This window comes from Xenopus laevis, chromosome 8L, assembly GCF_017654675.1.
Source record: "Xenopus laevis strain J_2021 chromosome 8L, Xenopus_laevis_v10.1, whole genome shotgun sequence".
Taxonomy (NCBI): domain Eukaryota; kingdom Metazoa; phylum Chordata; class Amphibia; order Anura; family Pipidae; genus Xenopus; species Xenopus laevis.
The window spans coordinates 66,814,630-66,839,968 of NC_054385.1; the positions used below are offsets into that span (position 1 = coordinate 66,814,630).

General features: G+C 38.8%; 1 protein-coding gene across 2 annotated transcripts; it reads right to left on the minus strand.

The window, feature by feature from the left end:
* Nucleotides 1–6: 6 nt before the first annotated feature.
* mdc1.L (mediator of DNA damage checkpoint 1 L homeolog) lies at nt 7–22,223 on the minus strand. Of its 2 annotated transcripts, none has more exons than XM_018230173.2 (16): nt 22,083–22,223; nt 17,866–17,981; nt 16,625–17,086; nt 14,608–14,689; nt 10,662–12,421; nt 9,116–9,184; nt 8,958–9,035; nt 7,968–8,012; nt 7,113–7,787; nt 6,973–7,028; nt 4,175–6,388; nt 3,397–3,549; nt 3,017–3,199; nt 2,504–2,629; nt 1,176–1,286; nt 7–351 (listed from the first exon to the last, which is right to left on the minus strand). In XM_018230173.2, the coding sequence occupies exons 1-16, from the start codon at nt 22,202–22,204 to the stop codon at nt 169–171; spliced, it is 6,435 nt and encodes a 2,144-aa protein (XP_018085662.1). In that variant the 5' UTR covers nt 22,205–22,223; the 3' UTR covers nt 7–168. The 2 variants fall into 2 exon arrangements, with proteins under 2 accessions (XP_018085662.1, XP_018085663.1); XM_018230174.2 differs by lacking the exon at nt 22,083–22,223 and adding an exon at nt 21,705–21,856.
* Between the last annotated feature and the right edge of the window lie 3,116 nt (nt 22,224–25,339).

Sequence of the window (25,339 nt, forward strand, 5' to 3'; positions counted from 1 at the left end):
ATAGACAAAGGTATGCACCTATGTACAGGTTTACAGTAAATGAGCCAGAGCAAAATCCTAAAAGCTGCACTGGGAATAAAAAGCATAGTATATACAAATCAGTAAGCTGCGTGCCAGACATATTCTGAACTGAATATATATTACAATGAGCAAAGAAACAAGTGAATATCAGCGCCTCCGTTTGGCAGGGGTAGGCAAAGCTTCTTCAGCGCTCAGCAGATAAGATTGTGGATTGATTTCCTGACGCAGGATCCCAGTTAAAATAAATTCTGCAGAAGTAACAGGGATCCTGGAGGGGACAGATTTGTAGCGACTGGAATCTTCCTTGCATGATACAATGATGTATTTCTCCTAAATATGAAGGTCACAAAAAAAACATCATTCATGGTCTTAATGTTTCTGAGCAAGCACTATTGTAGCAAAACAGATAAATGGAGAGCACGCTAATCAAGTCAAAATATGTAAATTTAAATAAGCAAAAAGCCCCAAAACACCCACATGCGGTAGTTTCAAATGAGAATTACCCCAACATTTTGGCGTAAAGCCTTTCTCAGAGGGAAATTGGGGTCATTTTATTAATTATCTATAGAGAAATACCACCATTGTCTGTATATAATTTGTTCACCTTCCAATCACTTTTTCAGTTCTGTTGTTTTCAGAGTTTTGTCCAGAAATAAGGACTATTTTCAATTGTTTTTCCAAAATCTAAGTTTAAAGTTGATTGTCTCTGTCTCTGGTGTTTGAGTCTGGCAGCTCAGTAATTCAGGTGCAGATTCAGAAATGTTACAATTTTGCAACATTTACTTGATACATTTCTCAGCAGCATCTCTGGAGTATTAGTAACTATTGTATCAATTCTAACAGGTGCCTGAAATGAAACTCGGGGATTCTGCTAAGATAAGAAATGTATCAACTAAATGTATCAATTTAGAACAGTTACAGGGTCGGCAACCCGAAGGTGAAAAATTAGACGTACACTTCAATATTAGAAGAACGGTCACACATAGAAAATAGAAAGTCATTTGAAAAAGTCTTTACTTCTGGTGATCTATCTGAAACCAACTGCACTAAAAAAAGTGTTGGCAGGTGAACAACTCCTTTAAGGTGCAAGTCCATAGTAGTAAAACAAGGATTATTATAGACCCAGCTCAAAGCCAGGTCATAGGGTCACTTACCTTGTATACTTTGGGCATTTTAGCAAGGAAAGTTGCTCCACTGCACTGGATAATATCTTTCATGTGTTCAGGCTCAGGTTTCACATTAGGGGTGACATGAATTTCATAGCCCTATAGATACAAAGCAGCAATGATTGCAGTTACTTACAAAGTAGTAGATCACAGAATGTGATACAATCCATCACAGCAATTAACACCACTGTGCCTATACAGACACACACGCCAGCCAGCCAGCTAACAAACGTGATGACAGTAAGACTGCCTGTTTATTCATGGGAGTACCTACAGCTTTAAAGAAAAAATAGAGATCTTTCCCACAGTGGAAAAATACAGTATGAAGAGGTCATTCACCCTTGCATGGGTGCTCAGACATATGGATGAATAGGGGAGACTGAGATTAAGGATTAATTAAAGTAATGTGGCATTCAGGGGAAATCTCTCTAACTGGTCTCGAACACACCTCAAATCCACATGTTCCTATTGAGGCTAAATAAAGGTCCCCATAGACGCAAAGATTTACCCTTTGTTTTACTGGCAATGTCGCCTGAAATGGTCTTTTTAGTTGATGGGCAATTAATACGATCGTTTCGAGATAATCGTGGTCTCACGAGGACGATCAGATCTTTTAAAAATCTTTACATCTATGGCCAGTTTAACATATTAAATGAATAATTAAAGGTGTAGTTAGAGACCAAATTAATCTGGAGACTACGAGTTCTATTTTTCCCTTACATTAAAAAATGATTCATTAAAACCTGGCCAGACAGGTTTTAATGAATTATTTTTAAATGTAAAGGAAAAATGAGACTGAGATCAAGAACTTTGGGCATAAGTGTTTGGATACAAGTTGAAGTGGGTATTTACAGTACTTTGCAAAAATATTCATAATTCTGTGATTTTACTAAATGACAAATCCCCATCATGATGTGGAACTGCTTTTCTATTAGAAGGAAGCCTGAGCCGGTTATGCTTAAAAAAAAAAAAAACTAAAAAAAAAAAAAAAAACTAAATTGGATGAAAGTTTATTCTTTAGCAGGAGAATGATCTTAAACCCAGGACCAGAGTAATGATGGAATTACTTACAGAAAGGTGGATGTCCCACAACTGCTTAGCCCTAGTGTCATCTGAGAATCCATGCAACCATCACAAAACAGAGGTGTATGTGTGATCTAACTAACCTGAACACCTTTAACAAATCTAATCTGCCCTAACCACAACAAAAGCACCTGCAGGATGGCCCAGACTGAGTTAGAAATAAAGTCTTCTTACAGATCTTTTTCATGGTTTCTGAACAAGGGAAGGTGAAAGGAGACAAAGTAAAAACTCACCTGAAACAGCGGTTTCTTCTTGGCTTTTTGCAATGATTCTGACAATACAAAGTTGAAGTTTTTCTCCTGTTCTTTATCTTTCACCAAGAATTGAGCAGGAGACAGAAAACATTTGCTCTTCTTGCACTGTGTGGAAGAATGGAAACAGAAAATTAGTGCTACAACTGTGGTAACATCCACTGTTACTTTTTTATTTAGCTTGCCAGTGTCTGTTTCAGAGGTTTCTTTAATCCATTTGGCATATTGTTTCAGGCTGCAACATAGCGTAGATACAGTATGTAGTGATTTTTCACATAAAGAAAGAAGTGGATGCTGATTTACAATAACTTGCTTAGGTTTTTGAACTGGATTTTGCAAATGGTGGGTTTGTGTCCCTAAAATAGTTACTAAAAACCAGTAAAGACAGGGGTCAAGGGTGTTAAGCCTAGTTATCACATCAATAAAGATCTATGATAAAGCAAGTGATGGAGGCTTTGGAGATGCAGTAGTGTAGTGTGAAAAAAAAAGATTCACCTTGTCAAGCCAGTCCAGAGTCACAATAGGAATGCCCCTGGCAAGAGCACAGAGAAATTTGACCGTGCGTCTGATACGGTCGGTTACAAGATGAGTGCAGTCAAATATGGATTCTGCAACTTCCCCTCCCAGATTACGAATGGTCTCCTCACCTGCAGGGTCCACCACGCCTGTAAACAGAACCTGGAATACAAAGGCACCAGTCTGAGTGGGAGTTTTTCAAAAGGAATGAAAGAATGCGCATTTGAGAAGGAGCAATTTTTGGCATCCCCTGTATTCCAACAATAGAAAAAAAAAAGGGAGGGTATTTGAAAAACTTTGTGCATAAAGTGAAAACAAAGCAAAAAATTGGTGAGTAATAAAACATAATGAAAGTTCACCTTGGCTGTGATGCTCCGTTGGGATGTGTAGGGGCTTGTGGTCAAATTGCGAACAGCACGTCTCGGTGTCCGGGCCTCTGGGGGACTTTCAAAGGCTGTGCTTGGCCTTAACCGGGAGTTCCCCAAGGGAGATGGAAGAGGAATCGTTGAGTCCTGTAAAATAAAAAAATATGAGTGCTGAAAATCCAAAAGACTTGCCACATCTACATTGTTGTGTAATGCTAAAAATTATTCAACCCTCCTACAGTCAGTTCCAAAGCAATGTCATTAGAAATCTGAATTATGGGAGTTCCATTAAAGGGAGAACTATTGATAGTTGAAGAGAACTACCTACGTATTGGGCACCAAGCAGCAAAGTATGCTTTCAATTAGTGAGAGATGACCACTAAAACGCACAACAGACTATTGCTTATTCAACTATTGTTTTTAACTAAAAAAGCTCATAGTGCTGAATTGGAAATCAACTCAAGCCCCTTCATATAAAGACTGGCAAAGCCTGGTCAATAAAGACCTAGTGCATATTAAAGCAGTCTACATCACGATAATTAACCACACTTTTCACTTTTGCAATAAAGTGACATGGATACAGGAGTCTTGTCCTGAAAAATACTCTTTTCTAAAAAATTCAGACTTGCATGATTTGAATTATAATGTTCTCATGACAGACCACATCAGTATTACAAGTATCAGTCTACTGGCAATCCTTCTCAACTAAACTTGAATACCACTTAAATAAGTAACTATTAAACATTCATCAATATCTCCCATGGCCACTGACCTTTTCAATACTGTTGCTTTCAGTATTTTCATCCTCCAGATTTGGTTGTCTTGCTTGATCCCTTCTACCCACTGTTTGTTCCTGTTCAAGCTCTTCATTCACTTTTTTTCTCTTGACCTCATCTGCTCCGGTTTTTGGCTCTTGGACTCTCTTCCTTACTGGAGCCAGAGTGCTAGACTTGGATAATTCTTCCTTGGTTGATGTCCGCCTGCTTTTTCTAACACCTGTTGGTGAAATGTCTTCATGTGGGGATAACTGCTCTTTTTCTATTGCCACACTACCACCTGACATTTCTTTTTCTACCTCTGTGTTTTTTTGAGTTCCGGATGCTTCTTTTTGATTTTTTTTCCTTGTTTTTCCATCTGGATTGCCAGACTTGGGTTCAGATGCACATAGTGTTTTATCTACACTGTGCATGTCATCAACTTTTGAATTGCGTGCCCTTCGAGTAGTCTGTATTGCATCTAGATTTTCTTTCTTTGATACAACTACATTCTCCTCAGTATCTACCTCTTTAGGTTCCTCTTTCGAATTCTTCCTTGTACTTCTGGATACATTTTTTCTGGTTGACTCATCTTGCTTAGATTTACCGATAACTGGAATGCTACCGTCTATCGGATCTTCCTCTCTGCATCCCTTCTTTGTTCTCCTTGATGTCCGTACTTCAGGATCTTTGCTGATCGTTTCTAGAAGGTGTTCTTCCTCATTTACAACAGGTTTTTTCAAATCCTTCTTTGTCTTCCTAGATTTTTTAGATTGATCTTGTTCTTCAGCCTTTGCATTTTCTTGTTCAGATTCCGCTTCTTTTGAATTATTTATGGGAAGACAATGTTCAATGGATGGTTCTCCTTTTGACTTTTCATGGCCTTCCATATTCAGTCTCTCTTTGCATTGCCTTTTTGTCCGCCTTGATGTAAATTTCTCAGTGTTCTCTTGGTTGGTGTCCTCAAGTGTTTCATCCTCATCTCTTTTTAAACTCTTCTTTATATTACGAGATTTTCTGGGTTGGGCTTGTCTTTCAGAATCTACAATATCTGTATCTTCTGGTTTGCTTTCTACAGTCTCTGACAGCCTGGAATTCCTTCTTGTAACCCTCTGTTTACCGTCTGTTTGTTCTTTTGACTGTTCATTCATTTCTTCTTTACATCCCTTCTTTGTCCTTCTGGATATACATTTCTCAGTGTCCTCTTTTGTGGTGCCCCCACATTTTTCTGCCACTTTTAAGTCATCCCCTTTTAATTCTTTCTTTATATTTGGAGATTTTCTAGACTGGTCTTGTCTTTCGGAATCTACAGTCTCTATATTGTCTGGTATGGTTTCTACTGTCTCCAGCTGACTTGAATTTCTCCTTGTAACCCTCCTTTTAAGATCTGCTTTCTCGTTGTTTTTTTCTGTAACATTCTCTCTGTTCTTCCCTGTGGGTCTCTTTTCAGAAATTTCACCCTTCTCCATATTGTCCTCCTCATCCTTCACATTCCTTTTTGCACCCTTGCTTTTTAGATTTCTAGTTGTTTTATTAGCCCTAAATACTTCATCATCCATCTGATGCTTTCCATGTTCATCAGAGGATACAGCTATTGCCTTTTCCCCCACAGACTCACCAAGATCCAAATTGGACTGCCTGGTTGACCTCTTTTTGCTAAAAGATACTTGCAGTGATTTGCTTGACTCAGCCTCCTGATCTTTTTCATCCTTTCGTTTTCTAACTGATCTTCTTGAAGTAAAACTTTTCACATCCTCTTCTACCTGATGCCCTTTCACATGGTCTTCTACCGTGTCATCTAAACACTCTTTGGTATCTTGTTTTCCCTTTCTACCTGTTTTTGAATCTACAAGGATGGAGCTAGTCTTTAGTTCACTGCTATGGTCTTCTTTACATTCATCTTCAATTTTTGCTTCAGGCAATTCTTTTTCCATTTTCTGCAATTTAGGTATTTTTTTGCTTTTTGTGTCCTCTGATGCTGGAGCTGCAGCCTCAGTCTTTTTCCAGGTTCCCCGTTTACCCCTAGTAGTGGAAATGATAACTTCTGCTGAATCCTTGTCCTTTTCTCCTCCTCTTGATCTCCTGAATGGTCTTCTTCCTTTACTAGCTTCTCTGCCTTCTTCTGTTATTCTGGTGGCTCCATTTGACTGTTGTTGCTCCTTTGCAACATGCTCTGTTGCTTTCTCTGCTGGGGAACGAGGAAGCACTTCTCCTGGGCGATTGCTTATATCCTGCAAACAATGAGAATAACTAAGATTATTATATAGTTGTACTTTAGTGAATGGCTACAATTTAGATTCCTGCAGCAGGTCATGGTACCCACAGGTTACCCACAAAAAAGTGGACACTTTGCGGGTTACGGGTAGTATGTTTCCCCTTTTTGTATAAAAAAAAAAAACATATTTGGTACTTCAAACAATAGGCAAAAGTATGTTCAGTACAAGCCCTATTCATAACACTATCCATTTTAGTGTTATTGTGTGTGGGACAGCACAGCAATCGGCAGCCCGACTCAGATGCACTTTTCAGCATTTACCAGTGCTAACATATGTGGGTTCAGCTTCTGGACATTGCAGTAGCTCTGGTTATTGCTCCCATACCAAAGTAATGGAAGGGATTCTATTTTGTAGTAATAACGGGTCAAATATAAAATGACTTTACACAAGTCTAGGTATGCCTCAATCAAAATTCATATAACTTACTCACTAATATTCACTACTTGACAACCAGGAAATGCAAGCAAATATTACTTATGTGCCTATTTAGAGGAGACACTACTTATATTTATTAGAGTGGTAAATGAATACTAACTTACCTTGTTAGAAGCATCTAACTGCTCACATATGATGCTAATCTCACCGCTGCAAGTACCTGTAAAACAGTAAAAACAGTAATTTTACAGAATAAGTTAGAAGGCATATTCTGGCTATGACTAACTATATTGTATATACGTACCTTGCCTTACAGATGCTTTCTCTCCTTCTGAGATGCTCACTGTATTATCTTCTGTAAGGGGCATATTTAATACATGAGATTGGGTGGCAACAGCCTCATTTAGACTGTGAGGCTCCATGGCTTCTCCATCTGATAATTGCACGCTTGGGTTGGAGGGCAGAGAATCAGTATTAACTACAGCTGGAACAACCGTATTCAAAGGCTGAATCACACAATCCTCTGAGACAGCCTCACTCAAGTTACAAGGCTGTGTGATTGTGTCACCAACTGTTGGTAGATCTAATATATATGGCTGGGTGGCATCCTCTTCCATGATTGAGGCACATTTATCAGCCTGTCCTTCCATGTCTGGGACATGTTCATCAACCTGTTTAATCTGTTCTACATTGCATCTATCAAGATGTTTTTCTTGGTGGGAATTTGTTGTAGCTGTTGCCACCCAGTTTCCTACATTACTTGAAGGTGTTGTGTTCAAGAATTGAGACACTGGCTGAGTATCATCCTGAGATATTTCTTCTTGAGGCATAGAGCAAGCTGCATTGTTCTTTTCCTCGGCACTAGAACCTTGTTTGGCCAACTCTTGGACACTGTGCTCTTCTGGCTGCCTTATCTCACAGCAGAACGGCTGAGTCTCAGCTATGACATTTTCATCCATTTCTTCTTCTGATGAGCTAACTGAGGGAAGAAAGAATTTTATTGTTATTTTTTTTTTTCAGCTACAGTTTTACATTCACTGTAAGTAATTTAATACAATAATACGTTATAATAATTCATTAATAATAAGTTATACTGCATGTGACTAGCTATTCATACTATACTGAAATAAATTGGTATAAATAATAATGCAGACATTACCAGTAACTGCCGAGATTTGTAAAACTCCAATAGGATTTGCTGGACCTGAGTACAAAGCAATTACAATTATCAGTACAGTTTACGGAGGAATAAGAGATGGGAATAGCATATTAATAAATGCATCCAAAAGGTGAGTTTTATTTTAGCCATGGAGAACAGATGAAAAAAGAAGTGCATGTTATCACTTAACCAAGAGAGTCATATTTTAACAAACCATTTATAGGGAAGTTCACCTTTAATTAAACTTTACGTATTCTTTGTACAGATATAATCCAAGCAATCTTGCAGTTGACCTTCATGTTGTATACAGTATATTAGCAACAGGGATTCAGAGTAGGTTCAATAGCTTCTTTCTTTACTGACTATACATAACCCCAGTTATCTAATGCAATTAACATGGATAGATGGCACTGATATTATACCTGTAGTTGGGCTAAACAATTTTCTGAATTTTCGGGCAATATTTGGCAGTAGTTAAGGAAAGTAGTCCTAGCTCAATAAAGCTGAAACAAATTGAAAAAAAAATCTAATAGTTTTTATTTGCCATTAACATTTTATAGTTGGTATATAAACTGTACATTACATAGATGACTGAGTCCTGGAGAACATGGATCATCTATGTTCTTTTCCATTGCTAGTCTAAATCCTTTGTGAAAGATTCAGCCGAATACTAAACCGAATCCAAACCCTAATTTGCATATGCAAATTAGGGATGGGAAGGGAATTTTTTTTTTTTTTTTTTTACTTCCTTGTTTTGGGACAAAAAGACATGCGATTTCCCTCCCCACCCCTAATCTGCATATGCAAATTAGGATTCGGCTGGGCAGAAGTATTCGGCCGAATCCGAATCCTGCTAAAAAAGGCCGAATCCTGGATTCGGTGCATCCCTAAAACAGAGCATTTTACTCTATTAGAACTAAAAAAAAACCATTATTAGGTATATTAGTAATATTAATGAACTTCTTTACCATCACTAAAACAAAAACTTACGTTTAAACGGATCTAGCTCAGCCCATGTGGAACTTAAGATGAATGCTTGCGTAGCTTCCTCAGCACAGTTATCTTCATCTGAAATAGCAAGTAAGAGGGCACATTTTGTGAGAATCCACTCCGTTAATAAGAAAGCATAACTACACCAAGAACAGTACCTTGTATATCAGACTCTTTTTCCTCGGGTTCTAGATAACACTGAGTAGCCATCATATCATATTCTGCACCTGCAATAAACATTGTGAGCGTTTGGACAGGTAAATTGGCAATGTATTCTATAAGCACACAGCTATAAGATAGAATAACTTTATATATCTGAAATGCCCAAGGGTCTGCAATGGATTGTGCACATATTCCTTCCTTGGGTGGCATTTTGCTGGTAAAGTAACCATACTCATCACCTATATTTGATATCCCAGCACTAGACCACTTAACATCAAACATTTGATTTGCAAATTAAGGTTCCAACTTATTTGTGTAAAAATTGTGCTCCACAACTATTGGCATAACTTGTGTGTTTGCACACATCCTAGAGAGAAAATGTTTACAAATATATAGTTTTATTTCTAGTAGGGATGCACTGAATCCATATTTTTTTGCATTTGATGCAATAAATCCATTTAGAATTCCTTTGAAAAGTAAACTGGGTCCAAAACATGAATGACTAAGTTTTTCGATTAGGCTGAAATCCTACTCCAATCCTGGATTTGGTGCATCCCTAATATTTGAGAAAGGTGGTTGAATTATTCTTTAATGATTTAAAGGGGTCGTTCACCTTCAAACAACTAGTTGGTTTCAGATAGATCACCAGAAAAACCAACTTTTTCCAATGACTTTCTATTTTCTATGTGTTACGGTTTTTGTAATATTGAAGTGTAAAGTGTAATTTCTCTCCTTCTGAAGCAGCCCTGGGAGGGGGGGGGTCGCCGATCCTGTAAACTGTTCTAAATGGATACATTTAGTTGATACATTTCTTATACTTGTCTCTGCTGAGCAGAATCTCTGAGTTTCATTACAGGCAGCTGTTAGAATTGATACAATAGTTGGTAATACTCCAGAGATGTTGCTGAGAAATGTATCAACTAAATGTTGCAAAATTTTAACAGTTTAGAGTCTGCGCCTGAATTACTGAGCTGCCAGACTCAAACACGGACATTCAACTTTAAACTTAGATTTTGGAAAAAACTTAAAAAATAAATAATGGAAAATAATTGAAAGAAGTCTTTATTTCTGGGGAACAGTCTAAAAACAACTGAATTGAAAAAAAGTGTTTGGAAGGTGAACAACCCCTTTAAATCACAGTTTGCTCAGAGCACTGCTTCCCTTCATATATCTTTTTATAGTTAATCAGAAGAGCGGCCATATTTGTAATTTGTACAAGTGTGACAGCTCCCACACATTGGTTTCAAGAAATAATTAAGCATTGACATTTGATATATACACATTTGCTCAGCATGAGACTTGCAATAAAAATGTGTTTTGCTATGTGCACTGTAAAATTCGTTTTGGCTCTGTGCAAAACCATTATCTGTCAAGAAAGGTGTGGGTCCAAATAAGCACTAAACGAAGCACAAGTTAAGAGTTTTTAGAATAACTGTTTAGATCTCTTGCTACAGTAACACATCTGGGACAAACATGCACATGAACATAACTCACTACATTTTCTGAGCATTATAAGATCATATTTATCTGCTGCTTACGCACCTTCACAGTCTATTCCATCAGTCTCCCCTTTTTCTGTCTTTTCTACGATTGTAGAGGTTACATTTTTGACACTAGCCCCTGTGTCTGAAGTACTATCAGAATGCTCTGTGGCTGTAGATTGCTTTTCTGCACCATGCACCACAGAAGGCCCACTGTCATTATCTTCCAGATCTGTGTCACTGTCCATGTGAAATGCTTCCTTCCTATCAACCTCTGTTTCATCTGCTTCATCCACTTCTTCCTTCCTGCTTACATCAGTTTCATCAGCTTCGTCCATATCTGTACTAATGTCCAGATCAATTTCGACAACCCTCTTCTCCTGTATTTCTTCAGGTGAGGGTCTTTGTTTTTCAAGGTTATCTGAGTGAACCTCTGTGATTTTTACCTTAGCACTAGTACTTGACACATCCAGTGAATTATCCTCATCCTCAATATCTGTATCACTGTCTAGTTGAAATTCAGGTGTAGCCTTTTGTTCTTGAATGACCCCATCTGTGTGGCTTTCATGCCTATCTGCAGGCTTCACAACCTTCTCTATATCGGCACTTGTGCAACTTTCCTCCACAGCAGTTGTTTCAGTTAAGTTAGTATGAGATGTTTCTGCTTTATTCTGTTTTTTCACAACACTTAAGGAACATCCATCACCAACATCTTCAACATCTGTATCACTGTCCAAGATGGATAGATCTTTTTCTTGCATTTTAACTTCTGCATTTGGAGATGTACTACGGTTATCTCCCTTTGTATCTGCATTACTGGCTGTTTTCCTGTCCACCTCAACCTTTGAAGTAGTTATATCCTCCACATCAGTATCACTATCTTGGATCATTTTTGCCTTTTCAGTATTTTTCAACTCTATATTTAAAAAGTTTGAATCATCATCCTCAACATCTGTATCACTGTCCAAATGAAACCCTTCCTCTACTTTTTTTTGTACAGCAGTTTCCTTACTTTTAGGTTTAGTTTCTTCAACATCTGTATCACTGTCTGTTTTATTCCCAGAATTCTCCACTTTGTGCACATTCATTCCAGAGCTTACATTATCACCCTCCTCTATATCTGTGTCACTGTCCAAATGAAAAGCAGCCCCTTCTCTTTTCTGGTCATCTGCTTCCTTAGAATTTGTGCAATCTTCTTCTTCCCCATCAGTATCGCTTTCCAGAATAATACCTTCAGATCCTGTGTTTACTAACTTTGCTTTGGACGTTTGGTTTTTCTCCATATTGGTATCATTATCTGAGCTAATATCAGTACTCTCTTGCTGTTTGATGCCAGCTTGCAGGGTTTTATTATAGTCAAATTCTCTGCTTTGGTTTTCTACTTTGACACTATCTATATCTTGACTCTCCACTTTGGGATTAGAAATTAATGGGCTATCTTTTACTCCTGTTCCACTTTGCCCAGCAATGTTACTAGTGTTTACTGTAGAAGCATCTTCCTCTTCCTTTGTCTCTCTATCATTTTCAATAGATGTATCCTGGTCACACTTCACCAAGGTTTTGTGTTCAGTGTTTGCTTGCTCATCTGCAAACGACTCTTGGTGGCCAATTAAAGTATATTTTGTGATTTCATCCTTATTTGATACACTGTTGTCACTCATATTTTGACCTCTCATAGGTGGAGAAAACACACAATCCTTGGAGGGAATGTAGCTTGTGCCTGCCTTCACGGGAGTTTCATGAGTGTCTGTGTCACCATCACAACGGAGGTTGAGTGAAGGGAAACGTGGTTCAGAGGCAGATGTGTCATTCTCCTCATCACTATTAAAATACAATGGTAACTTTACTGTCAATGCCACATTTCGCACTCAAGCATAGGAAAGAATTTGAATAACACAGTGTATGTATCACTGCAGGGGGCATACAAAAGCATAGCTCCCTTCTAACTTTTATCACATCACACCAGGTAGGACAGACTCAGAGCTCAATCTCTAGGTTTGGCATCTTGCAGAAGATGCGACAGACTCATAGCTTACAACAGCTAAACTCAGGGTTGCCAAGCATTACAATTATTATCCAGTTAATAATGTACCCCCTTTATTAAAATAGAAGCATAATATAAGTCACAGAGTAGTTCACGACATGGGGCAGAAGGGAGTGGATTATTTAAATACACAAGTTTCAGTGAGTCATGTGACAGAAATTACATCATGAATCACCAATAACCGATGACATCCCGAAGTACCATTTATAAGGATAAAGAGATAAAGTTTACAGGATAGTCATTGCTCTTGTGTATTGTATTACTCTATATACCTCACTGATTTAAAAATAGTGTTTTAGGCCACAACACGGTCTGTGATATTTGCACCAGTTAGAAATCTGGTGTTACAGATGAGCAATAGCCTTTGCAGCTAGATAATAAATGTAGCATACCATGAGAATCTAGAAAATATAGGAAAAATCTAGAAATTTAGGATGAACCAGATGAGGGCAGAGTTATTATATTTTATTCCTCGGGTTCAGGCGAATTATAGAAATAAAAGCATACTCTGGCATTGACTGATTTTTTTTCCATTCTCTTGCGCAAGATTTTTGAAAGAAATAAACCATGCTCATGGAAAAAAAATCCCACATAAGGGAAAAATAAAAGCAATCGGTGCCAGTAAATGCTAGTGAGATTAAATGAGAAGGAAAGGTTAAAACTAAGTAAGCCTTATCAGAAAGGTCCACCTAAATACACCAGTAAACCCTCAATGTAATGCTGCTCTGAGTCCCCTGTCAAAAGAAACACAGCATTTCTTTCCTTCTATTGTGTACACATGGGCTTCTGTATCAGACTTCCTGCCTTCAGCTTAAACCTCCTTGCCCTGGACATGAGCATGCTCAGTTTGCTCCTCTCCCCCCCCCCCCCCTTCTCTGCTGTAATCTGAGCCCAGAGCTATAAGTGAGTAGTGAGAGACTCAGGCAGGAGGTGATGGCACACCAAGCTTATACTGCAGCTGCTATCCTAAACAAACAGAGCTTCTAGAGCTTTTTACTCAGGCATGGTAAAACATTCTACCGAATAAATATAGCCTTCTAGCTTGTACTATTGCAGCTAATCTATTGGCAATAAAATGCCTCTGTAGCTTGCCTTCTACTTTAAGATCTTGCTCATAATTTCTTACAATTCCCCTGAACCAGAGGATCAAAGAATAATAAATCTGCCTCAGTGCTTTCTGGATGAGTCACTTTATAAGTGGCACAGACTCATGGCTCCTACTGTTTGTTTCATGCTGCAAGAAAGGGACATCTATTGTGTAGTAAGAATGATTACAAGCTCGAATCTCTTGTCACAAGATAAGCTCAAAATTCTGTTAGACTCGCAATAATATTAGATCTGATTTTTTAAGCTGCTATAGTATCTTTCAGTCTATTCATGGTAGCCATAGTACCCCAAATACTGATTTTGATTTTAATATCTCAATAGTCCAGTTCATCATCCTTATTTTCCCTGTTAGAGCGGTAGTTCATCTTTAAATTGACTTTTAGTATGTTACAAAACTGCAGTTTTTTTTTTTTAAATTATTTGCCTGACTCTTTCCAGCTGTTAAATGGGGGTCACTGAACCCAACTAAAAAAAACAAATGACCTGTAAGGCTACAAATGTATTGTTATTGCAACTTTGTATTACTCATCTTTCTATTCTGGTCCTCCCCATTGATATTCCAGTCTCTTATTCAAATCAATGTATGGTTGCAGAATATCACTCTATATGTCATACTAAAAGTTAATTTAAAGGTGAACAGTTTCTTTAATACAGTTAAAATGGATAGCAATTAAATCAGTAACTGGCAATCTCAAAATAAACTGCACAGAAAATCTTGACTTCTGAAAAATGGAGCAGAAGCAACAAAAATATTTTTTGCTTCAATTTTACCAACGTTAGCCCATATGTAAAAACTGTCTCTACTAATATAAATCACGGTTATCCAACAAAATGAAGGTGCAATTTCAGCCCTCACCTTTCAGGAACAATTGTATCCATGTTGTGGGAAAATGGCACACTAGCAGGCAACTTGCATTTCTCCCTGGATGTTTTAAAACCTGAAATGAAAACAAGCCCATTAAAAGTGCCACTGTGCATAAACTGTAGACAAGCGTGTTATGGACATTTTGGTAAGTCACCTTTGAGGTCAATTATTTTGTCATACCCCATCTCAGCCATAATATCTAGGTTAATATTTAGGTGAAAAAATAAACAGTCTGCCCTAACCACAGTTTAACTGACCCACAGGCTGTGGCATCTTCCCACTGCTCCAGGTCTGCTTAAAGGAAAAACCTACCCCTTATTAAAAAAAAACCCTACCCCCTTACCCTACATAAACCCCCTCCCTCCTCCCCCCAGCCTAGCTCCTACCCAGGGCAAATGCCCCTAACTTTTTACTTACCCCTCGGTGCAGATTCAGGGATCAGAGTTCACAGCAGCCATCTTCTTCCGGCGCTTTGGCAATTTCCGTTAAGTTCGACAAATGCACAAGTATTGCAAACCGGGAAATTGCTCCAACTGCACATGAGCCGCCACGCCAGTCTCATTGTCAGATTACCGAAGATGCGGAAGATGGCTGCTGTGAACTTCAATCCCTGAATCTGCACCAAGGGGTAAGTAAAAAGTTATGGGCATTTGCCGGGGTTGCAGCGAGGCTGGGGGGGGGGGAGTGGAGGGAGAAGGTCTATGTGGGGTAGGGTTTTTTAATAAGGGATTGGTTTCTCCTTTAAGAAGCAGAGCCCACAGCTTGGGAAGCACTGCTCTAGATATTTTCTAAAGACCATTAACCAGATACATTGTTAGTCTCTGTATGAACCATTGTGTTAGGCTAGATATTTCTCACCCTACAGATAGGCAACCATGAACATCTCGCTATCTGCCATCGTTAGTAAAAAAAAATGGTCTCTGTTTAGGCAGGTGCTAGGGCACCCAAATCGAGAGCAACTGTATTTATTAGATTGCTGTGGCACAGGCATTCATTGTGTTTTTGCTTTCTGTTTTTAAATGCGGTCACTTGCTAAGTTTGGATAAACATACGATATTTTATGCAATTAAATGAGTTTTTAATTAGAATATCTTCACAGTTTAGTCGGTTGTGTGTTTCTTTGCATTATAAAAATATATTAGTACCTTCATGTATGTTACACAGTTGGGGTTCTTCTTACACAAGGATGTACAACATTGTGTCACCTGAACAATTCCAAAAACAGACAGTCTGTATGAGTTGGTTCTAACTCACAGCATCATACCAGATCTGACTTAACCCTTAAATTCCACTAAAGCCCCAGGGGAAATAGATGATAAGGGATAACTGCTGATCCAGTACTTTTGCATGGTTAACAATTCTTCTGAAGGGAAACAGTCAACAGCTGGCTAGCTATAGAGCTGTTCAGGTGTTATATGGTGTTATCAAGCAAAGAACCTAGCCTGGTTAGGAGCCAAAAAGCCCTTTCAGTCTGTCTCACCCTACCAGGCTAGGTTATTTGCTTTGCTTCTCCACAAGTCCTACCCACGCAGAAATCATGCATCTTGCACTGATGACATTGAACAAGATCGAAACAGGCTGTCTGCAAGTATGGATATATGGCTCTGAACTATTAGGCTGTATCTGTGCTATAAACGTAGCGGTTCTGGAGGCATAGTTGGCCAAAGGGGCATAAAGGAGTGATTTGCATGTCTCCGCCCATGAAGCCATATGGGAGAGTTTCATTTTTGGTATTAAGGCAGTGCTTTATATATGGCACAAGGCAAGTGAATACTTTATATTTTCAGAAGGCTTTGTACAGTGTTAAGGGACACATATATAATTAACATGCTAAAAATTAACACACAGATGATAATCTGGGCAACAGTTTATCAAAATACACATGATAGATCCCATTTAAGTTCAAATGCCCATGTGAACACCAGCATTTATATTTTAATTGTGTAATTTGTGAATTTGTTGATTGGACCTCCTTGTATTATAGATATAATGCAATTGTCTTCCTCACCTTTAGCTTCATAATGCAAATCTTTTTCTTTTAATTCCTCTTCTTCCTCATCACCAGAATCCATTGCCAGCACTGACACTTTCCCCATTCTTCGTATTGCTAACCCAGGAGTTTCTTCAATTGACAAAGTAGCCTGTGTTCCAGGAACCAACATGTCATCTTCACTTTCCTCATTTGCTGCCTCCTCCTCAGTTGTTTTTGTATTACATTCAGTGAAGGAGTAGCTACATGCTACATCAGCAAATAACAACAAATCTCCGTCAGATAGAGCATACCGCACGTTAGGAGCAAGGGCTGCCTTACCACGGCGTGTTTTGTTTAGACTTCCTTGATCACAGAGGGTATGGCAGCCAGACTGAACCTCTATAATAGCATGTTTCTTAGACACAGACTGAGCTGGAAGGGTCACATCACAGTTTGCATGACGACCTATAATATTCGTTCCAGGGTAAATGGGAAAATCTAAAAGGGTGAAAGAGTAAAGGTTTTATTAGTTAGCACCATAAACATTATGAACAGGGAGAGGAAGCTAAAGAGCAAATTAAAGCTACAAAATTAAATTTGTAAACTACTTAATCACATCATATGGCCAATGTATATGTTCATATTTACAGAAATCATATGACATGTAACAATATCTGTCATGGGTGCTATATCTCTGAAGACATATAGAAATCTGTTACAACAGACAAACCTTTCTTTGTAGTTTTGGTGGGCATTAATGTTGACAAAATTGGAAAAAGGCTACAGTATAATAATAATAATAATAAAAAAAAAGAAGATTACAATTATAGCTAAAAAAAACACCATACTATAATGTGTCTGTTGCTAAGGGACATGATGTACATAGAAATTTTCCCACCTGCTACTTTTTTTCATAATCCCCTATACCCCACTTAAATAATGTCATCCACATTTTAATCCTTTGATAAGAAATGGAAGCAACAAATAGGGAGAAAACATCACAACTATTAAAAATAAAGGCACAATGGGTGCTTTGAGCACTGCACTTCTACGAGAGCTTGTCAAGCAATAGAAGCCTCATACATAGATGGTTAAACCTGCACCAGTTCAGCTATTTCTAGCAACTGACCAGTAACTAGTTTTGATTATTCTACTACACGTTGGAAAATAAAAGCAAAGACATGACTGGTTGGTAACAATAAGTGCACTGGTACATTTTAACACCCTTATAAGTGAAAATTAAAGCAGAATAAAAATTTCAGAATTGCCAAACTTACCTTGTGCTGGTCCGTGGATTCCATTGAACATATGCAGTTTTCCTATTGGTTGATCTCTGTCAAGAGAAACATTTTGTTCTTCATCATCCCACTGCAGGCGCTGAGTATCATCCATCCTGAATAACATATGTAACATTACACACATTATTATGAATACACATACAGGTTTTATATTTGATCTCTTTGTAATGGGCAACCATATATTTACTGTATATACAATGAATACATCTCAGAACCATATTAATAGTTGCCATTAACTGTAAAATCAGTAATTCACAATAAAGATAAAACCAAAAAAATTAAAAAAAAAAACTCAGCTGTTAATCATATATAGCCTTCCCTGTCTTTATGCCTCAGACACAGCAATCAATTTCACTTTCCATTCTGCACTTCCTAGATATCACTGCCCTCCTCACATTCCCCCTCTCCTCATTAGATACTTGTTTCTAGCACACACACACACAAGATTTAGGGATAATGCAAAGCTTGCCATAATGATTCGCCAAAATTGTATATGCCTGAACGAAAACGAAATAATTTATATTGTTAAAGTTCATTTTATTTTGCCCAACTAGCATAAAATAATTATTTCTTATCGTAATATGCCCTATTAACTCAAACCCAAAGAGTGGTAAACACCATATACAGAAAATGGATCAGTGTGTGATCCAGAAAAGGCTACAAAAAAAACTATAACTTGATATTTGTCAGATATAGGGATGGGCGAATATGACCCGTTTAGTTTCGCTAAAAATTCGCCGCTGGCGAAATGTCGCCGACGCCCATTAAAGTCTATTTTTTTGATGCACGTCTTTTTATTTTGACGCACAATGCCATACAAGTCTATGGGCGTCAATTTTTCGGCAAAACAAGGTGTAAAAAATTTGCCCATCCCTAGTCAGATATGTTCACAATGAAGATCCAATCAAGTTCTCCAGTGTAGACCTGGCATATATGTACTTTGCTCCATACTGGTTAGCAAATATTTGGAGCACTAAGGATCTTTTATATTCTGAATTTTATGTGTATCAGAACTTTTTTTTTTCCAAAAAAAATGTATGGCTTGTTTATAGGGCAAGTCAACCCCAAAATAAAAAAATGCCTAATAAAAGAAAACATTATTCTAAACAACTTTGCAATATACATTCATTACAAGTTTTCTATGGTTATTTGTATATGTATTGCTATTGAAAGCACTGTTTGTCCCTTTCTATTCTCTGCCCTGATGTCTAAAGCTGGCCATAGATGTTGAGATTTTTAAAAGATCCAATCCTCATCGCGAGACCACGATTATCTCGGAACGATCGTACAAATTGACCATCAACTAAAAAGATCAATTTGCCAGGAAAACAAAGGGGAGCTGCCTGTTTGGCCCTGCAAACATAGATAGATTGCACTGGGACCGACAAAGATTTTTTAACCTGGGTGATCAATTTCCTGACAGATGTCGCCCGAAAAATCGTAAGATGTTTGATCGTTCGAATCCCACTAACCGCACGATAATTTCGAAAGAATTGGCCGGACTTCGCTAGAATCGGTCGTTGGGCACGAAGAATCGTCGTGTCTATGGGGAGCTTAAGACTATTAATTTAATGTAAGATAAGGTGGCTGATTAACATACCTGTCTTTGCTGGGGAACCAAGACTGTTGCAACATTGTTTAAAAAGTAACAACTGGGAAATAAGACAATGCTGCTTTCAATATCCATTGTTCTTACAAACAACTTTAAAAGCACTGAAAATTTGCAATTAATGTGTATTGGAGAGTTGCTTAGAATTATGTATTCTTTTATTAGGCATGTTTTGGGGTGTTTAAATAAGTTGAAACTTCAGCCTTATCAAGGTTAGTTTTGGGGGCACTCCATATAACATATCCCCAAGCAGTCTGTGCAGGGTTGCCAGATTGGCGGTTTTCCAGCCAAATTGGGCTACTAATTTAAAGCCCAGGCGGGTTTTTAAAATACAAACTAGGTATGGTTTTGGGCTACTTTTTGGGTCTTTGGCTGGTTTGTATTTTGGAAACCAAAAGTTTTTTGTTCCAATGTTGCGTGCACTTCCACAAACCAGAGATCAGCGGTGATTTTAAGAATATCTTTATTTCCCCAACACTCCTAAAGGTGGCCATAGACGTAACAATTACGATCTTTCTTGGAAAAGATCTTTCCAAGAAAGATTGTTCGTTTCAATACACACGTGTAGAGCAAAATCGTCAGATAAACAGGTAGATATACGGGAAGAAACAATAGAATTCTACCTGTATCTGACGATTCAGCACTAACAATGGGCGATGTTTGGGTCCCTTCAAAGGCACCCGATCAAAATTTTCCGTCCAGCCCGATCGACGAGCCGACCGATATCCAAGTCTTCTGCCGATATCGGTCGGCTCTTTTTCCACCATACACGCAACGAATATCGGACGAAAATTCGTTTTGTACGATATTATCTGTGCGTCTATGGCCACCTTAAGGCTGATCTCTGGTTTGTGGAAGTGCACGCAACATTGGAAGTACATTGTCGTTCAAGCCTCCCTAAGCTACAGGTTCAGGGTGTTGCACCTGGGCCAGGGACTTCGAGCGGTGAGTAACCTGAAAATGCAGGTGAAGGTCACTGTTTAAGCGAATGGTCCGGGGCATTTGCACCTGGACCCACCCAGTAACAGGTTGAGCGATTGTATGAATAAGTAAAAAAAATGTGTTGCTTCACTCAAAGCACATCCAACTTTCTTGCAAATATATATAAAGTTTTTTTTGTGCCCTAAAGTGCAGAGCCTTGCCAATGCATGTTGGGTAATGTAGTTTTTGCTTAACAATTTACCAACTGCCAAGTTTAATGTAAGACTACAATACCCAGCATGCAATGGGACTGACTTGTGTAGAAGTTGGGAGTTACCAGATTTTGGGCTCTGTACCCCAGTCTCCCGTCATGCGTAAACATTCTTGCATTTTCCGGTGACTTTCCTCAATTTCAGACAATTTGGGGGCAAAAATCTTTTGGCCCCCAAAATGTCTAGGGGTTGACCTGTTTTACCAATATTTACTGAAATTGTATATGTATAAGGGCCTTACGGGACCCCTATAACCAGGCCCGGACTGGCAATCTGTGAGTTCTGGCAAATGCCAGATGGGCTGCTATAAAGTCCCATAGAAAGTCTGTATTTAGTGGGCTGGTGGGGACTGTTTGGGCTTTTGTGTGGGCTGATTGGGCCTCTTAAGTACCTGAAATGCCAAGGCCTATTTTAATTCTCAGTACGGACCTGCCTATAACTCCTGAGGCCCCCTCTGTAGTTACAACCCTGGTGACAAGCGAATTTGTGCCATTTTGCTTCATGGAAAAATTAGCAAAACAGCGACAATTTGAAAAAGGCGTATTTTCACATATATTCATGTACTTTTAGACCTTTTTTTTCACTGCACATATTGTACTATTTTTGGGCTACTTTTGAAGTGCTTCTTGGCTAGTTGTGGGCTTTGGCTGATTTTGAAAATGAGACCTGGCAACCCTGAGTCTGTGCTGCGTGGTTATTAATTAGTGCAGCACTTTCCATTGCTCTATACAGTATACAGCACAGGGCATACAACTGTACAAACACAGGTTATTACTATTTGGACACAGGATTCCAATGTAAACTACGTAAAATGACCTTTGTCCATATGTTGTTGTGCAGGGCTGGAATACGTGCGTGTAAAGCGGCTTTGGAGAGGACTAGGACTTGTTCTCCACTTCGCTATCGTTATATTGGCCAGAAGTGACTGTTCTTTGCAGCCCCGATAACCCTAATCTATAGGACTTGGCAGTTGTCATCAAGCAAAGTCATTCGACTTTCAAAACAAAACCACCTACCTCGGTCCCTTTGCACTAAATCGGGCTAAATCATGCTAAAGGCCAGCTTTTTAAAATCTGCACGGGAAACAAGAGTTTCGGACCTGTAGCTAAGGTAGGATTGCAAAGATTCGTGGGAAGTAGCCTATTCTCGCGATATTTGCACTTCGGCAGCAAGTTAAAAGGAGTGCGAGAACAGAAGAGAGCGGACAGAGGTACGACACATGGGAGTGTGATGTCTGCAGCCTGTGAGATAAGAGCCAGGAGCTATGAGAAAACTGCTTTTCTCAGCTCTTTCTGTGCACACAGATCTTAATGGGGCATATACTTTGATTTATCACATAGGCTAATATGTTTATCCATGATAAAAAGCTGAAGGGAGTATAATATTTAGCATACCTTTCAGATCCAGTTTCACCCAAACTCCAACAATCAGCTACATCACCGCCCCTTTCCCTCACTTCCTCTCTTGCATGTTTAGTCTCATGCACTTCCTCATTAGCATAACCTGGTGATGTCATTGAGTGACAAGCCAAACGCTGCAATAGCAGCCCAAGTCCCTCCCCCTAGTCTCTGCTCCCAGCCTGACTAAAGGCCCTGTGTCTCTCAGCTTCCAGCAACATTAAACTGTGTCATAGTTTTAATGCTCAGGGGGACTTATAGAAACTGCAGCTTTTCACTGAAGTAAAAGTTCTATTGTGTCTGCCATTTGATCTGATTGCCAGTATTATTATTCTGCTGTGCATTACAGCATGGCTCTTATAGAATGGCTCAATGCTGCCTGGGCCTGAGTCTTCTGTTGTAACACACAACTCCCCAGTGTCGGACTGGGACACCAGGGGCCCACCCCAAAACCTTAGACCAGGGGCCCACCCCAAAACCTTAGACCAGGGGCCGCCATAAAACCTTAGACCAATATTCTTCATCTCCTCATTCAACCTCTATGATCCTAGTCTGTTTTCGTTATATACTTTAATCTATTTAGCCTCTTTGTTCTCATAGAAATAGGGACTGGCCATGAAATAGGTCAAATGTTTAGCAGCACAAGGGCCCACTGACACCTGGTCCCACCGGGAGTTTTCCTGGTATCCCGGTGGGCCAGTCCGACACGGCAACTCCCTTCAACCTTAGATTAGCCAAATTGTGATTTAATCAACCTCTTATACACTATTGTAACTAAAGGCCCTCTAACTGTCAAAGAGCAACAATCCTCTCAGGGCCAGGGTGCAGGCAGGTCTTATTGTACTGATTTTTTGATAATGACAGAAAGCTATTATGGAGGAATAGAAGTGAGGAAGGCAAACTTTTCTCATTACCTTGTACAAAAAGCTTTTTTTCTTTTAATTTCTTTTCTTTTAAAAAAAGAATAAATGAACATTGCTTTTACAGGAATAGACAGAGCTGAATATTTTCCATTGCCAAGGCAAATAGCAGGGGGGACAAAAGGAACCTCTGCCGTGTGCCCCGGCCTATTGTGAATCTTGACGAGGTAAAGCCCATATGTTAGACGCAAACTTTCCGGGTGTCGTATAAGGCAACTATGACATTAAGGAATGGACAGGGAAAGCCATATTTATTGAGGATGGCGAACAAATATTTCCAGGAGAGAGTGTCAAATGATTTTCTAAGTCTAAAGATAAAAGCATGGAGGGAATGTTTTAGGTTCTTGCTATGCTAATTAATTAAAGTGCTTTTCTGATATTATCAGATACCTGTCGACCTGGTATAAATCCTGATTGATCCTTATGTTTTAAAATATGGAGAAATTTGTTTAACCTAGTTGCCAATATTTTTGCTAGCAGCTTCACGTCTACATTTACGAGATTTAGAGATTGGGTGAAAATTTGTGGTCTTATCTGATTTAGGTAAAACTGCAATCTGTGCTGATGAAGTTTCTGGGTCACATTTACTTATTCCTTGCATGACGTCATGAAACATAGCCTGGAGCCGTGGTTGTAGTTTAGAGGCAAACATTTTATAATATTTGCTTGTTAGGCAGTTTGGTCCAGATGTATTTGTTTTAAGATGTATGGCCTGTTTATTTTTTTCCATATCTATTGGATCAGATATTATTGTTACTTGTTGTGGGGAGAGGTGTGGTAACTTTAATTTGTCTAGAAACCCATCTAATTCCTTCTGGGAGGGATCTTTTTGCTGTGAATAAAGGTTTTGGTAGAATTGTGCGAATTCCTGCACTATTCGGGTTGGGTATGCTATGAGTGAACCTGTTGCGTGAAAGAACTAGGTTGCAGATACTTGTTAAGATGCCTTGCTAGTATGGTGTCTGCTTTATCCGATTTCTGAAAGTATTTTTGTTTTACCCATTGTAATTTCTGAATTTCTTTTTCAATCAGCTGCAAATTTATTTCTGTTCTTAGTTGTTGTTAGATCCATTTGTTGTTCTATTTTTCTCTCACTCTCTTTTTTTAATTTGGATTTGAGTTGTATGAGAAATTCTCGTATGTAGACAATGTGGAATTGCTTATTTCTAGAGTGTTATTAGAGCTTAAGTAATTATTGAGTTCTCTACAAAGTGTATCATAGCTGGTGGGGTGAGTTAAGAGAGAAATGAAATGTAATTATTCCGCCGCACATCTGCTATTCACTTAAACTGCAATGGTGGTGCTGGTCCTCTGTTGGCCAGCCGGGTCCCTTAGCAAGAGCAATCGTTTGGAAACAGATCCACACACCCACAAGATTATGCAGTTGGGGAGTTAACCCTTTTTATTGTGCTACCAGAAATATCCAAGGGAAAACCCTCCCTTCATCACTTTTCGGGGGGAAAAACCCACCTTTCATCCTGATACAGGTAGGGTTTTCCACCCTGAAACATTGATATTTCTGGTAGCACAATAAAAGGGGTTAACTCCTCGACTGCATAATCTTGTGTGTGTGCTAAGCTAAGACAGAGTCATGTAACCTCCATCTAAATTCAGTGGTTTGTTGACTATGCTAGATAAGCGCAAGGTCACCATTGAGTGATCTGACCAAGTGCATGATTTGATATCTGAATGCAGAATTAGTGAGATTGTGAACTTATGAAGTAAAACATGTCAATACAGGAATGTGAGTTATGAGGGGGAAAGTAAAAAGTGAAATTCTTCCTGAAAGGGTGACATTGCCTTCATGCATCTACCCTACTGACGAAAATTGTTCTATTATTTTTGCAAATCTATGTTTGTTACCTTTGTTATGGCTCAAGGTTTGAGGTTGCCTATCTAATGGAGGATTCACTACCTTGTTAAAATCTCCTCCCAATATCACAGGACCCCTACTCTCTTCCTCCAGGAGTTTTAAAAAATGTTTTTATGAAAGGTGATTTGGTTATCATTTGGGGTCATATACTAACTACTGCCAGTTTAATTTGATTGTCTTGAAGTTGCCCAATTAATATCAGATATCTGCCTTATGGGTCTATTATGGATGACTGGATATTAAAGTTAATTTGTTTGTGAAGGCAGATAGCGACCCCTCTATGTTTTTTATCTGCTGAGGCTAAATAAACCTTGGGGTAAGCATGATGAAGAAACTTTGGGGGTGAAGTCTTGGTGAAATGAGTCTCCTGGTGGAAGAGAATATATGTTTTCATCCGAATATACTGCCTCATCGCCAGTGATCTCTTAGAAGGTGATTTAAAACATTTACCATTATGCGTT

Bases quoted from the DNA above. Each gene is read 5' to 3' on its own strand.
- mdc1.L (XM_018230173.2), bottom strand. From the start codon at position 22,204: ATGACATCACCAGGTTATGCTAATGAGGAAGTGCATGAGACTAAACAT. The intron at 8,013-8,957 runs GTAAGTTTTTGT...CTTTGTACTCAG, and splicing joins TGAGCTAGATCCGTTTAAAC to GTCCAGCAAATCCTATTGGA. The intron at 6,389-6,972 runs GTAAGTTAGTAT...CATTGTTTGCAG, and splicing joins AGTTAGATGCTTCTAACAAG to GATATAAGCAATCGCCCAGG.